Source organism: Mesoplodon densirostris, chromosome 4 (assembly GCF_025265405.1).
Source record: "Mesoplodon densirostris isolate mMesDen1 chromosome 4, mMesDen1 primary haplotype, whole genome shotgun sequence".
Classification (NCBI taxonomy): domain Eukaryota; kingdom Metazoa; phylum Chordata; class Mammalia; order Artiodactyla; family Ziphiidae; genus Mesoplodon; species Mesoplodon densirostris.
The window spans coordinates 77,144,467-77,159,342 of record NC_082664.1 but is presented as its reverse complement, the minus strand read 5'-3'; the positions used below and the strand labels follow the sequence as shown (position 1 = coordinate 77,159,342).

The 14,876-nt window shown below is 37.4% G+C and overlaps 1 gene segment (V, D, J or C); it reads left to right on the top strand.

Moving 5' to 3' along the window:
• Positions 1 to 1,448: 1,448 nt before the first annotated feature.
• LOC132488387 (T-cell receptor alpha chain constant-like) overlaps positions 1,449 to 14,876 on the top strand; it is a 302,514-nt gene continuing 289,086 nt past the window's right edge. Inside the window, 2 exon segments of the C gene segment in view lie at positions 1,449 to 1,494; positions 1,700 to 1,983. Of these exon segments, the coding sequence occupies positions 1,449 to 1,494; positions 1,700 to 1,983 (330 nt within the window).

Genomic DNA, 14,876 nt, shown 5'->3' with positions numbered 1-14,876 from the left:
TAATGGAAGAAGGTGGAAAACAAAATAAGAAGAAGGAAATGGAAAAAAATTAAGGAAAATGTACATGAAAATAACTGGGGCAGGAAGAAGGAGGACCCTGAATATGTGTCCTTTCTCCAATCTGATATTCTCATTCTTGCTGAAAGTCCAGTGTGAACATCATAAGTTGAACATTATTCCTCTGAGAAATGTCTGGATTCTCTCCATTTTTTCAACTGCAGCACATGCATTTGAGAAATAAATAAATCTTGAAAGTTTGCTAGAAAGAGACAATTATATTAATATTTCATTTTTTTCTTAGTTTTCTTTTTGGCCATTAAGTTCTCTATTTGTTATGATTAAACAAGTTATAAATTAATATTTAATTATTTAAAATAGTAAACAGCTTTAAGCATATAGAATAAAAAGTGATACTACCTAGATTTGTCCCTGGTAAGTTCTCAATTACTGATAAAGGTTTAGTGAGTGCATTTCAACTGTTTCATTTACATACACATCCATAATAAACACACTTTTTAAAAATACAAATGGAGGCACACTTATATGCAAAGTATTGTGATTTGCTTGAATAAGTCTGAAAAATCTTTGCATGGCAGAAATTTTGTCTACTTACTCTTTTTCACAACTGTATAGTATATTGCAATATAGAACTACCATAACATATTGAATATTTGTATGGAAGGATATTTAAAATTTTTCACTTTTTTGCTGCTGCATTCAATGTGTAATTTTATAATGTATTTATAAGGCTATTTCTTAAGAAAAAATTCCCAGAAAAGTGGAATTTCTGGCCTCCAATTATATGTAAGTAACACTTATGAATCTTTATTAGCTTATACTTCAGCTATTGGATATGAGAATGCTCATTTCCTGATATTATCACACACACTGAATATTAATATTATGATTCTTAACTCTTTTTGCAATCTGATGGGTGAGAAATGATAGAAAGGGATTTTCAAGAAAGTGTGAATTAAAGGCAACCAGTCCTGAAGGGCTGAAGTGGCAAGAGGAGGGAGCAGTTATAGGAATCTGAAGAGAGCACCTACAGCTGTGCAGTAGAAACTGAGATTTCTTCTTTTCTAATTAAACATTTATGTTATACATTTCTCTCTATGTCCAGACTTAGCAACATTCTACAAATATGATACGTTAAAAATTGTTTTCCTTTAGGAGGAGGAGGAGAGCTCAGCATTTCTCTGATAATGCTGGGCTTGGTCCTGAGATGATGGTGTTTCCATTGCCACCCCCCATTCTTTGCAGATGGGCATCTGTGTGCACTCCTCCTTGCTTTTGTGACTTGTCTCTCATTGGCTGGGCTGACTCTATGTTTCCTGTAGAAATGTTTGAACATAAGAGACAGCAAAGCAGATCATTTATCGTGTGAGCCCTTGCTAATATTACAGACACTAGAATTCAGTTCTCAGTGAGTCTAAGTGACAGAAAGAATGGACAGATTCCTGGGCCTGCTCATCCTTTGGTTACAACTAGACTGTGAGTTAAAGGGATCCAGAAATGGGCAAAGAACGGGCAGACCCTGGGATATTTCTCCCCAGGGAAAAGAGAGAAAGACAGGGAGAGGTACCTGCATGGTTTTCTGGGAGTTGCTGTGGAGAGTGAAAAAGTTAACTTAAAATTAGTTTCCAAAAAATAATGAGCCGTTAACCAGTCTGTCTCTCTGTTTTCTCTTTCTGAACAGGGGTGAGCAGTAAACAGGACGTGAATCAGAGTCCTGATGCTCTGACCGTGCGAGAGGGAGAAAGCTTGGTTCTCAACTGCAGTTACACGGATAGAGCTCCTTACTTCCTTCAGTGGTTTAGGCAAGATCCCGGGAAAGGGCTCACATCCCTGTTGTTAATTCAGGCGAGTCAGAGAGAACAAACAAGTGGAAGAATTAAAGCCTCGTGGGATAAATTGTCAAGACACAGTGCTTTATACATTGCAACTTCTCAGCCCAGCGACTTGGCCATCTCCCTCTGTGCTGTGAGGCACACTGCACAACAGGCACCTGCCATCAATATGCAAACTCTGCAGCTGGGGCTCCAACCATGTCCTGTCTTGATGCTGGGGAACCTTTTTCCATTAAGGGCTTTTCCACATTGACTCTCCCTCCAGAGATAGGCAATTAAGTGTACAAAATCTGATTAAATGATCTGAAATTAAACTGTGAATTCTTTGATCTTTAGATTTTTATCAACTTCAATTTAAAGAATAGTTTTCTTGAGATTAAGCAATATTCCACACAGTTCACTCTTTTAAAGCAAACAGTTAAGTGGCATCTAGTATATTCACAATGTTGGCAACTACTACCTCTATCTAGTTTCAAAGCCTTGTCATCACGCCAAAAGGAAACCACATACCCATTGAGCAGTTACTCACCATGCTCCCCTTTCACATGCCCCTGGCAAAAACCAACCTGCTTTCCGACCATGGATTTACTTATTTTATATATCTCATACAAATGGAACCATACAATATGTGGCCTTTTGTGCATGGCTTATTTCACTTAGCATAACATTTTGGAAGTTCATCCAACTCAGGACCAACTGGAGAAAGGCGAAAGTGTACCCTTAACCAATCACATAAGATGCCCAACTTCTAATTCGCTTGCTTACATTGTGCCTGGTTATTTTTTTTCTTTGTCTATTTTGCTAGAAGTTTGTCAGTTTTACTGATCTTTTTAAAGAACCAGCTCTTTGTTTCATTGATTTTCTCTATTGCTTTTCTATTTTAAATTTCATTGATTTCTCCTTTTATGTTCTTCCTAATATGTTCTTCCTTATGCTTGTTCTGGATTAATTTATCTCTTCTTTTTTTAGGTTCTTCAGGTGGAAGCTTGATAATTGATTTGAGATTTTTATTCTTTTCTAATATTTGCATTTAGTGCTAAAAATTTCACTCTAAACACTTCTTTGGCTGTGTCCCCCAAATTTTGATATGTTGTATTTTCATTTCCATTCAATTCAATGTGTGTTTGATTTCCCTTGAGTCATTCTGTGTGACCCATAGATTATTAAGAAGTGTGTTGTTTAGTAGCCAAATATTTGGAAAATTTCCTGTATCTTTCTTTTTCTTATTTATAGTTTCATTTCATACGTTCAGAGGACATACTCTTTACGATTTCAGTATGTTTACATTAAATTTGCTGAGGTTTGTTTTAGGCCCCAAGATTTGGACTTACTTGGTATATATTCCATGGGTCCTTGAAAAGAAGTGTATTCTGCTGTGGTTGGGTGGAGTGTTGTATAGCTGACTATTAGATCCTACTGGTTAATTGTGTTGTTCAGTTCTTCTATATACTTGCTGATTTTCTGGCAAGTTGTTCCACCAGTTGTTGAGAGAGGGGTATTGAAATCTCTAACTCTAAACCTAGATTTGTCTATTTTTATTTTTAGTTTTATCAATTTTTGTTCCACTTATTTTTCAGCTCTGTTAGTTGGTACATACAGATTTAGGATTGCTACATCTTCTTGGTAATTTATCCTCTTCATCAGTATATAATGTTCCTCTCTGTCTCTGGTAATTGTCATTGTTCAGAAGTCTATCTAGTTTATCTCATATTAATAGAGCCATTACTACTTTCCTTTGATTAATGTTTGCATAATATATCTTTTTCCATCCTTTTACTTTCAAGATGACTATGTGGTATTTGAAATGAGTTTCTTTTAGACAGCTATAGTTGTGTCATGTTTTTTAATCCACTTTTGTCTGAACTGTCATGTCATTAGTGTATGCAGACCAATCTCTGTGTCTTAGTTTGTGTATGTAGATCATTTGCATTTAACGTCTTGATATTTTAGGGCTTAATCTTCCATTTTATTTGATTTTTTGTTCTCACTGTTTTTTGTTCCCTGTGTTTTTTCCTCTGACTTCCTGTGATTTATTCAACATTTTCTAGAGTTATATTTCAATTTACCTATAGTGTTTTAGATGTGTCTTATTGTATAGCTTTTTAAAAATGGTTGCTCTAAGTAGTACATTATATATATATATATAACACAGTCTATTGGTAATATCATTTTACCTGTTTGAATGAAGTATAGAAATGTCACCTCCCTTTACACCCATTTATTCTCCCCTATTTTATTTATTCATAAAATAATTTTCTTTAATATTTCCTCCATGTGTGTTTACAACCTCATTAGACAGTGTTATATTTTTTTCTGGATCCACCAAATATAATTTAGGAAATTCAAGAGAAAAAGAAAAGCTTACTGTATTTATCCAATTTTTGCATATTGTGTTCTTTCTTCCTTCTTCTTGTTTCAAGATTTTTTCTTTTATCATTTTATTTCTGTTTAGAGAGCTTCCTTTAGACATTCTTTTAGGGAAGGCCCGCTGGTGACCAGTTTTCTTACTTTTCCTTCATCTGATAATGTCTCAGTTTCTCCTTTATTCCTGAAGGTAATTTCACGTGTATATAATTCTGGATTGATGACTCTTCTCTTTCAGCAGTTGAAAAATATTGGTTTATTTCCTTCTGGCTTCATAGTTAAATCTGGATACTAAAATATATATATATAATATGTTGTGATTTTATTTCTCATTCTAAAAATTATTTTGTATCCAGTTTTCTAAATTGAAGTATCATTGATTCACAGTGTTGTGTTAATGTCTGTTCTACAGCAAAGTGACTCAGTTATACACATATATACATTCTTTTTTATATTTTTTTCCACTATGGTTTATCCCAGGACATTGAATATAGTTCCCCGTGCTATACAGCAGCACAGGGAAATTTTAATTCACAATTTTGTATTCTTTTAAAAAGCCCAATATAATACAATTCAGGGCCTACAAAACATAAATCCTCTTCTGTACATAATCACAGTGCATTGAAATTCAACCATAGAAGGGCAGAAAGGAGGTGGGGCAGGTTCACAAAAATTGTGAACTTCTCCATAGTTCCATCTTTGGCCCCTGGAGGGCAGTGCTACCTAAATTGGAAATGGCTTTTCTGTAAAAGACCAGAATAAGCTGACACAAACCTTCCTTCCCTACAGTTTAAAGAGATATTCTGACAACATTTTTTTTAGACAATGACATGTAAAGCGTCTCAGACACCAGAGACAGACAGTTTTGTTAAGATAGCCTCTCTCCCTAATACCCCCTACAACCTCCATCAGAAGAAGAAATCTAAATCCTGTGTCAATCCTTCTCAACCTCACAGCAACCTGAGTTCAAGTCCACCAGTTATCACACTTTTGTTTGTGGAGAATCTCCCAGAAAGGAGCTCACTGCCTCCTCACTGCTCCACCATGACCTTGGTGTTCACCTTGATGCTTGAGGTGCTCCTGTTCCTGAGTGAGTACTGTTCCATTTTACTCTCTTGTCCACACATGGAACATTGCTTTGGACCGACTTTGAATACAGACTTTTTGTTCTGGCTGAGTTCATTGATTCAGCACTGATGTTTCAGGAGGAGCCGGAGCCCAGTCGGTGACCCAGCCTGACGGCCACATCACTGTCTCTGAAGGAGCCCGTCTGGAGCTGAGGTGCACCTACTCATCTTCTGTTTCATTCTATCTCTTCTGGTACGTGCAGTACCCCAATCAAGGACTCCAGCTTCTCCTGAAGTACATATCTGGAAACAGCCTTGTCTCAGGTATCAAAGGTTTTGAGGCTGAATTTGGGAGGAGTGAGAAGTTCTTCCACCTGAGGAAAACATCAGCCCATTGGAAAGACTCGGCCAAGTACTTCTGTGCTCTGAGTGACACAGTGACTAAGACTACAGTGGGAGCTGAACACAAATCTCCTGAGACATAGTAGCTTAAAACACTCAGGGTCTCAGCCTATGTTATTTTCAGGATGTTGGCATGTTCTGTGAAGGCAAACAGTACAGAGAATACAGAATCCTGAAAGTGTTTGGTTCCCATGGGCATCTTAGATTTCTTTTCTTTTTCTTTTTTCTTTTGCAAAGGAAAGTCTATTGTTTTCTTAATTTCAGTGTTCTCAGTGGTCTTGAGGCTGGTGGGTGGTTTCCTGTCAGTGTCACCTGAGCAGGCTTTGTTCGGTGAGCTGATTGGCTGCACGAGTAGGAAGATTCAGAACAAGTCATGACACTCACCACCCAGGGGTTTAGCTACGTATCTTAAGGTGAAAATTTCCCAGCAGCAAGGCAAAGCATCATGAAGAGGCTAGCAGGCACTGCGCTGGGGCGTTTTTTGCCCAGGTTTGCTAGAGTTGGGACTGCCCCACAGGGGAATCTGAAGAATTGAGCAGCTTGCTGTACCGTTGAGGGAGGGAGGAGGGGCTGACAAGTCCTGCACACTTTCTATCCTTATTATCAATGCGGCACTTTCAGGGATTTGTCGGAGTTACAGTAACACTCACAACAGTTTCTCTGTTTCTCCTCAGGGGTGAAAGGGGTGGATGTGGAGCAGAGACCCCAAGCCCTGAGTCTCCAGAAGGGAGCTCTACGCTGCAGTGTAATTTTTCCACTTTTGCTGACAGTGTTCAGTGGTATCGTCACTGGGGCCACTTCATCCACCTGTATTACATTCCTTCAGGGGCAAAGCAGAATGGAAGATTAAATGCCACGACAGTCCCTAATGAATGCCACAGCTCATTGTACATTTCCTCTTCCCAGACCACAGGCTCAGCCACTTACTTCTGTGCTGTGCAGCACGGTGCTCCCAGGCACCTGCAGCCTGTACACAAACCCTCAGCGCGGCTCAGCCCCTCCTTCAGCCATGATCACACCCTGAGGCCACCATGCCTCATTTGCACTGTTTATTATTCCTTACTACACTGGTACCGTTTTAACCACAGACACTTTTTGGCCCTACAGATTTGGGATTTTGCCTTTATCTTCCCTTCTCATTCTATATCTCCTTCTGCGCTAGAACCTCTAACTTGGGGCTAGGAGAATAGCTCATAAGAGGACAGGGTTAAAATAAATATTTAACCACAATATGCTGAACTCCAAAATGGTAAAAAGTGAAAGAAATAAGAAGAGAAAAATTGCTCCAATAAAGATGTTATCTGACTTAGTTGGGTGTCTCAAGAATGTTCAAGCCTGCCTCACCATGATGTGTCCCAACAGGCAATTGCAAATACTCTCATCTCATCCTACTAGTGCAGCAAAGCAAAGCAAAAAAAACCCCAAAACAAACAAACAAACAAAAAACTTGCTCAATGTTCATATATGAACTTGGTCATTTAAAACAAATTTATTCTCTTGCAGTTCTGGATGCAAGAAGTCTGAGATCAGTTTCACTGGCTAAAGTCTATGTCTTGGCAGGGTTTATTCCCTTCCTGTGTTGTACATTACATACTTTTAATTTATTTATTTTATAAGTTGAAATTTGTACCTCTTAATCCCCTTCACCTATTTCACCCCTATACCCACCACTTTCCTCTCTAGTAACCAATAGTTTGTTCTCTATATCTCTGAGTCTTGTTTCTGTTTTATTTGTTCATTTGTTTTGCTTTTTAGATTTCATGTATAAGTGAAAGCATACAGTATTTGTCTTTCTCCGTCCGACTTATTTTCAAGTAAAATACCCTCCAGGTCTATCCTGTTGTCCTAAATGGTAAGATTTTATTCTTTTTTATGGTATATATATGTATATCTTCTGTATCCATTCATATGAATGAATACTGCGGTTGCTTCCGTATCTTGGTTTTTGGAAATAATGGTGCTGTGGAACTTTTTTGAATTAATGTTTTTGTTTTCTTCTGATACATACACAGGAATGTAATTGCTGGATCATAGAGTAGTTACATTTTTAATTTTTTGATGAATCTTCATACTGTTTTAAATAGTGGCTGCACCAGTTTACTTTCCCAGCAAGAGTGCACAGTTTCCCTTTTTTCCACATCCCAGACAATACTTGTTTTTTTCTCATTTTTTTTTGATGATAGTATTCTGTTAGGTATGAGGTGATATCTCATTGGTTTTGATTTGCATTTACCTGTTGATTAGAAACGCTGAACATATTTACATGTGTCTGTTGGCCATCTGTATGTTTCCTTGGAAAAATGCCTATTCAGGTCCTCTGCTTATTTTTTAATCAGATTATTTGTGGTTTTGGTATTGTGTGTAAAATTTCTTTATATAGCCTGGACATTAACCCCTTATTGACTAATCACTTGCAAATATCTTCTCCCATTCGGAAGGCTGCCTTTTTTTTTTTTTTTTTTTTTTTGTATTAATGGTTTCATTCACTGTGCAAAATATTTTAGTTTAATTAGGTCCTATTTGCTTATTTGGGGATTTTTTTTTTGTCCTTGCCTGAGGAGACAGATACAAAAAATATTGCAAAGATGAATGTCATAGAGCCTACTGCCTATATTTTCTTTAAGGAGTTTATGAGTTCAGGTCTTACATTTAAGTCTTTAGTCCATTTTGAGTCTGCTTTTGAATATGTTGTTAGAAATATTAGAAATATTATATTTCTCACTAGAAATATCTAGTTTCATTCTTTACCCTGTAGTTGTCCAGTTTGTTCAACACTATTTATTGAAGAAACTGTCTTTTCCCCGTTGCTTATTCTTGCCTCCTTTGTCATAGATTGATTGACCATATGTGCATGGGTTAAAATCTGGGCTCTCTATTCTGTTCCACTGATCAAATCTCTGTTTTTGTGCCAGTACCATACAGTTTAGACTGCTATACCTCTGCAGCGTATTTTGATATCAGGGAGTGTGATACCTCCAACTTTGTTCTTTTTTTCAAAATTGCTTTGGCTATTTGTGATTGTTTGCGGTTCTATCAAAATTTTAGGATTATTTGTTCTAGTTCTGTGAAAAATGCCTTGCGTGTTTTGACAGCAGTTACATTGAATCTGTAGATTGCTTCACTTGGGATGGACATTTTAACAGTCTTAATTCTTCCAAGCCATCAACATGGAATATCTTTCTATTTATTTGTATTGTCTTCAATTTCCCTCATCAATGTCTTAGAGTTTTTAGAGTACAGGTCTTTTACCTCCTTGGTTAAATTTATTCTTAAGTTTAATTTTCTTTTTGATTCAATTATAAATTGGATTTTTTTAAAAATTCTCTTTCTGATAGTTATTATTAGTGTATAGAAATGCAACAGCTTTCCAAATATTAATTTAGTACCCTGCAACTTTACTGACTTCATTTATTAGTTCTAAGAGTTTTTGTTTTGTTGTGTCTTTATAATTTTCTATATAGCATACTATGTCATCTGCAAATAACAACAATTTTATTTCTTTCTTTCTAATTGGATGTCTTTTTTTCTTTCCTGTCTGATTACTCTGGCTAGGCCTTCAAGTGCTATGTTACACAGAAGTGGTGAGACTAGACATCCTTGTCATAGAGAAAAAACTTTCAGTTTTTTACCATTGAATATAATGTTAGCTCAGAGTTTATAGTGTGTTCTCACTATACCAAATTTATTGAGAGCTTTTAACATGAATGGATACTGAATTTTGTCAAATGCTTTTTCTGCATTTATTGAGATAATCATGTAATTTTTTTTTTTTTTTTTTGCCGTATGCGGGCCTCTCACTGTTGTGGCCTCTCCCGTTGCGGAGCACAGGCTCCGGACGTGCAGGCTCAGCGGCCATGGCTCACGGGCCCAGCCGCTCCACGGAATGTGGGATCTTCCCGGACCGGGCCACGAACCCGTGTCCACTGCATCAGCAGGCGGACTCTCAACCACTGAGCCACCAGGGAAGCTCTGGGGTTTCTTTATGAGGTGCTGAAACAAAAATAAAGTGCTTGAAATTTGATAATTTGGCATAAACAACTTCATTAGATGAAATTTCAGGATAAAATGGAAAAGAATCTTCATTCCTTCAAAGTCAAGAGAAGAAAATATTTTTATTTTGGAAAACATTTATACTGTTAATATTTTTTATATTTTCACTGATTAAACAGTATGTTATGAGAAGCTTTGTCTTCATGACAACTATAACAATAATTATAGATTGCACCAAACAATATATGTGCACTCATGACAAACACATGGCCAAATATTTGGATTTAGAGGACCTGTGGATCCTTGCTTCCTACAACTTCTAATAAGTTAAGCATAGAGTTACATCACAAGTGAATATGATTTTACTGCCATTAGCATTTGTTATTCCAATACACAACTGGAGATATAACAGAAGTCAGAACCTTGTTTTGTTCTCATTTGTCTGAGCGATATTTGCTGTTGTGATGTTACCAGTTCCCATGATTTGGCGGGTAAGTAGGAAGGAAGGGGGGTGATGGCTTCTTGCTTATCTTTTGTAGGGAAGTCGAGGATCAGTGAACATATTTCACCTTAGAATCGAAATTGGAGGCAAGAAAACAATCAGAAGAACATGAATGATTATTTGTGAGCACAGCATGATTCATAATGAATTTGTTTCTGGTAAGCCCTTCAGATTCCATCACAGATTAATTTACTAAATTTGGAAATTTTAAGTAATAAATCTCCTTCCCAAATGTCCTTCAATATTGATCACTGGACTGTCCTTTACTATATATAAACATTTATCATTAAATCACAAGGAAAGGGAGAACAACGTTTAAGACAGGCCAAATCTCCCAGCCTGGGTGTTATACACATTCAGACTTGATCCAGCCAGAAACTACATTTCAGAGACAAATGCTATAGTGCAGCTGAGGGACCTTGCACCTTTACTGTCAGGAACTCAGAGCAGGGCCATTTCAACAAGGGGGAAATCCTGCCATTATCCTCCTCCACAGACTGCTGTGGGCATTCATGGCTCTCCTCTGCTTAGCTACAAATAATTGCAAACCAGAACATCGGCTGCCTGTCAGCACTCAAAGGTGAAATGGGACAGAGGAGTAGATGTCTCAATTAAAAATACACTCTCACCCCTGTGTCACTCATTAATGAGTTATTTTGACCTTAAAGTCAAAGGACTAGCACTGTTTTAGAGACCTTGCCTGTACTTTCTTTTCTACTTGTCTATTTGCCTTTGGTTCTTTTATTTTAATTCTTCCATTAAAACAATGAAAACAAATGGAAGATTGACAGCTACATTCCACAAGAACATATAACAGTATACAAAACTTCAGTTACCAACTTCTGTGTCATTGATATGTACTGAGTGTTTACAGCCTGTAGATAACATGTTTTGTAGGAGTGCATTATAGCATTGTGTCACAGAAAGATCTGGCATGCTTATCTTGACTTTATTTTACAAAGAGAAAAATAATCAGCTCCTAACAAGTAAGACCGAACACTTTGGACCAATGGGATAGAAAATGTGACATCAAGACAAGCGTAGGACACATGATCTACTAAGTACAACTCTACTTGGGGAGGCAACAGGACTGAGTATCCGGAATATCCTGATCCTCCTCAAAGTCTAATAAATAAGACTCAACGTCAGGTTTCAAAAGAATATATTATTCCTGTTATAATTTCATGAAAACATAAAAAACTGAACAGATTCTGAAAATCTGAGGGGCTGATTTTTTAACATTTCATGTTAAAGTAACTTTATTTAGTGAAAAATCTAAATAGAGCCCTAGAACCCGGTTAAAAAAAAGAGATACATTAATTATTTTGGACAATATTGCCTTTCACCAAGAAAGCTGAAAATCCATGAGTTTTAAAAGAACTCCACTGATTCAGAATGGAGAAAAGTAAATAGAGGCTAAATGAATGACCAGTAAGTAGATTACAAGAAGGGTGCATACCCTATACTAAATTCTATTTTAAATGGGCGGCAAAATTATTCTGCTGAATAATTATCAATGCATGTCAACCTGTTTAATCTGTAGTTCCCCTCAGCTCAAAACTTTAATACTAATTTTTCCATGCTCCTTTTCAGATACTGCCTAACAATTGTGGTGGGAAGAAAAGTAGACATAGTTTTGTGGTGAGCCAGACTTTTCCCCCATCTGTGCACAGACCACGTGGTCTATGAACATAACACCCTACTTCCTGTTTGGAGGAGTGACACAAGAACCCAGGTACTATGTATATGTGCTGCTATGCCCTCAAAGACACTGAACTCTCAGCTTGAGGCAGAACTGAAAACATATGTGCAGGGGAATTCTTGCCACATGGTGCTCTCCAGCCTGCTCTGGGTATTCCTGGCCTTCATCTTCTCTGGTAGGGATGGTTCCAAATATGGGTACAAATGTTCAGGTTGAAAGGACTGCACACAGGCACATGGTACTTCACATGGACTTGGGGAGGAAAGGAGGATTGGAGAAAAGAAAGCTTATCATGATTTCAATTTGGTTTTTCTTTGGGTCCTAAGTTAGTCTAATTCCTACATTATTTTGTTCACTACTTCAGTTCTGTTTTCTGATTTTTTCCCACAGGATTTGGTGCAGCCCAGAAAGTTACTCAAGTCCAGCCAGCCATATCCAGTCAACTAGGGGAGGCAGTCACCTTCAACTGTCAGTATGAAACAAACCAGAGCGTGTACTATATTTTTTGGTATAAGCAGCTTCCCAGTGGAGAGATGACTTTCCTTATTCATCAGAGTTCTTCTGGCCAAAATGCAAAGAAAGGCCGCTATTCTGTAAACTTTCAGAAAAGACAGAAATTCATCAAGCTCACCATTTCAGTCTTACTGGTGGAAGATTCTGCGAACTACTTCTGTGCTCTCTGGGAACTCACAGTGCTTGAAGAAATAGGAAAAGCCAAACAAAAACCCCAGAGCTCAATAAGAGAGAGTCCCCTTGCTGCGGGAGCCAAGCTGAAAGGCACACCTGCAGACCCCAGACAAGAAATGGTAGTCCTGTGGTTGCTTAATCTGTGGTCTGAATCAAGAGATTTAATTCTAAATAAAATCTCCTGTTATCTCACTTGGGAACAGATGTCCAGAGTAACTTTCTACTAATACATACTCAGTCTTGAATTTTTGACTTTAAGTCCATCACACAGAACACGTGTAAAATTGTCTAAAGTTGAAAACTTCTCCATAATAATTTAAAGTGGCAGTTTCACCTAAAGACACTCACACCACAAACCTGGGTCTAGTTATCTGAAATGGTCATGAAAATCATTTCCTTAGTCCTTTCCTCTTAGACTTTGTGTCAGGGTACAATCAGAGAAGCAAATCACAAGTGATCTACAATAAGAGACTCATTGTAAAGAATAGAACTCAGGCAATAGCTAGAGCTGGTGGAGGGGTCTATACAAAGCTGTTATCTTTGCATCTGGTGTTGAGCCTGAATTCACTGTTAGTCAATTAGAGTATCATTTGGGAAGGAAAGTTGGATGTGGACAAAAGCATGGACAGACTGTGACATGTATGTATACTAGAACCCATGAGGACAATGGAACCCACAAAGACACACTAAAACTTGTCTGTCTCTCACCTCCTTCAGTCTCACAATGGTGGGTGACCTTAAGGAGAAGTGAGTGTCATTTGCCCTCGTGCTACATGCATACTTGGTCCAAGACAAAGAGAAGATGAGGAGGAGATCGGGTGGGTGGTAGAGGAGTTGTGAGTCAACAATAAGATGAGCTAGTTCATCAGCAGCCACATGTATGAGTTGCCCCAGTTCCTGGAGCCCTGCACCAACCTGCAGAGCATAAAACATGTGGCTACTTCATAACAACTACCTTCTAAACCTTGTGCAAGTCTTTTTTGTGGCCACCCCTAACCCAGAACAATACAGGGAAGCAAATTCTGGGACACAGATTTCCAGATAGTTGAGACACTACAAAGCTACTACAGTACCCTCTATGTCAACTAGTCACCCATCTATACCTCTTTTAACAACACAACTTTCAAATAAAGACAACAGCAAAACTATGCTTCCTGTTAATAAGATGCAATTATTCCCCATTCAACCAAAACCAAGCTAACCCTCTCCTCAAGAGAGTATACCAGGTTAATTTATCCATTTTGGGGTGGTGTTCTTTCCTCTTATACCTCATTCACACCGTCCCATTGAATCCTGCATCTTAACCACTGAGATACAATGAGATATAAGTTAAACTTATACTTGCACATCATATGTTACCACAGGCAGACAAGTAAGGGAGAGATTTAAAAATGGTTAATGTATACATAACCATATTCATATCAAAATGAAAAAGAAATTGTCATAACTATTATAGTTCTTGTTTCTGCAAATGACCACATGATTGTAGGTGGTATTTATAACTACCATTTCCATTACCCATTCCATAACCTATTTGCTCATAGCAAGCACCTTCACTCACTGCTCTACTTGACTTCCTAAAAAACAAGTTTCTTATTCAGGAGCAGTGCTATGTGGAAAACCATAAAGATGAATAAGGAATTCTGCAAGTCCACCACTGTGGTTTTGGCAGAAGTTTGCAAGGCATTGAAGGCAAATCTAAGGGTCTATTTAAGTGGAAATAATCTTGCCAATACCCAGGGGAAATCAATATAATGTATTCTGGGAAATATCATTAAGAATGATGCCTGATTTCACATCAGAAGTCACCAAGTGAAAGCATTTTTAAAGTGTTAAAATAAATAAATAAAACTTTGAAACTGGCTTCTTATGAACATGAAAGTATATTTTTAAATTGTCTTTGTTAAAAATCACTGCTAATAGGGGGGAAAGTCAAGGCACAGAATGGTAAACTATATTTGCAATGCATATTTCTGATAAAGACTCAAATGCAATATATATTAAAAGCTCATGTAAATCAATAAGAAAAGAGTTAATAAGAATGGCAAAATCTTGGAGATCCAATTCAGAAATATTATATCCAATAGCTAATAAATATACAAAAATTATCATTATTCATCAGGGAATATTATTATTATTATTCATTAGGGAAATGAAAATAAAATCTCATCTGTGTCCTTTTAGCATCCTGAGTGAATCAGTATGGCTAGGAGAATATGACCTAAGAAGACAGGGAAAAATAATGACTGTGTCCAGGAAAATAAGTGATTAAGTACATTTCTTAGAAGCTTGCATCAGGGCTTCCCTGGTGG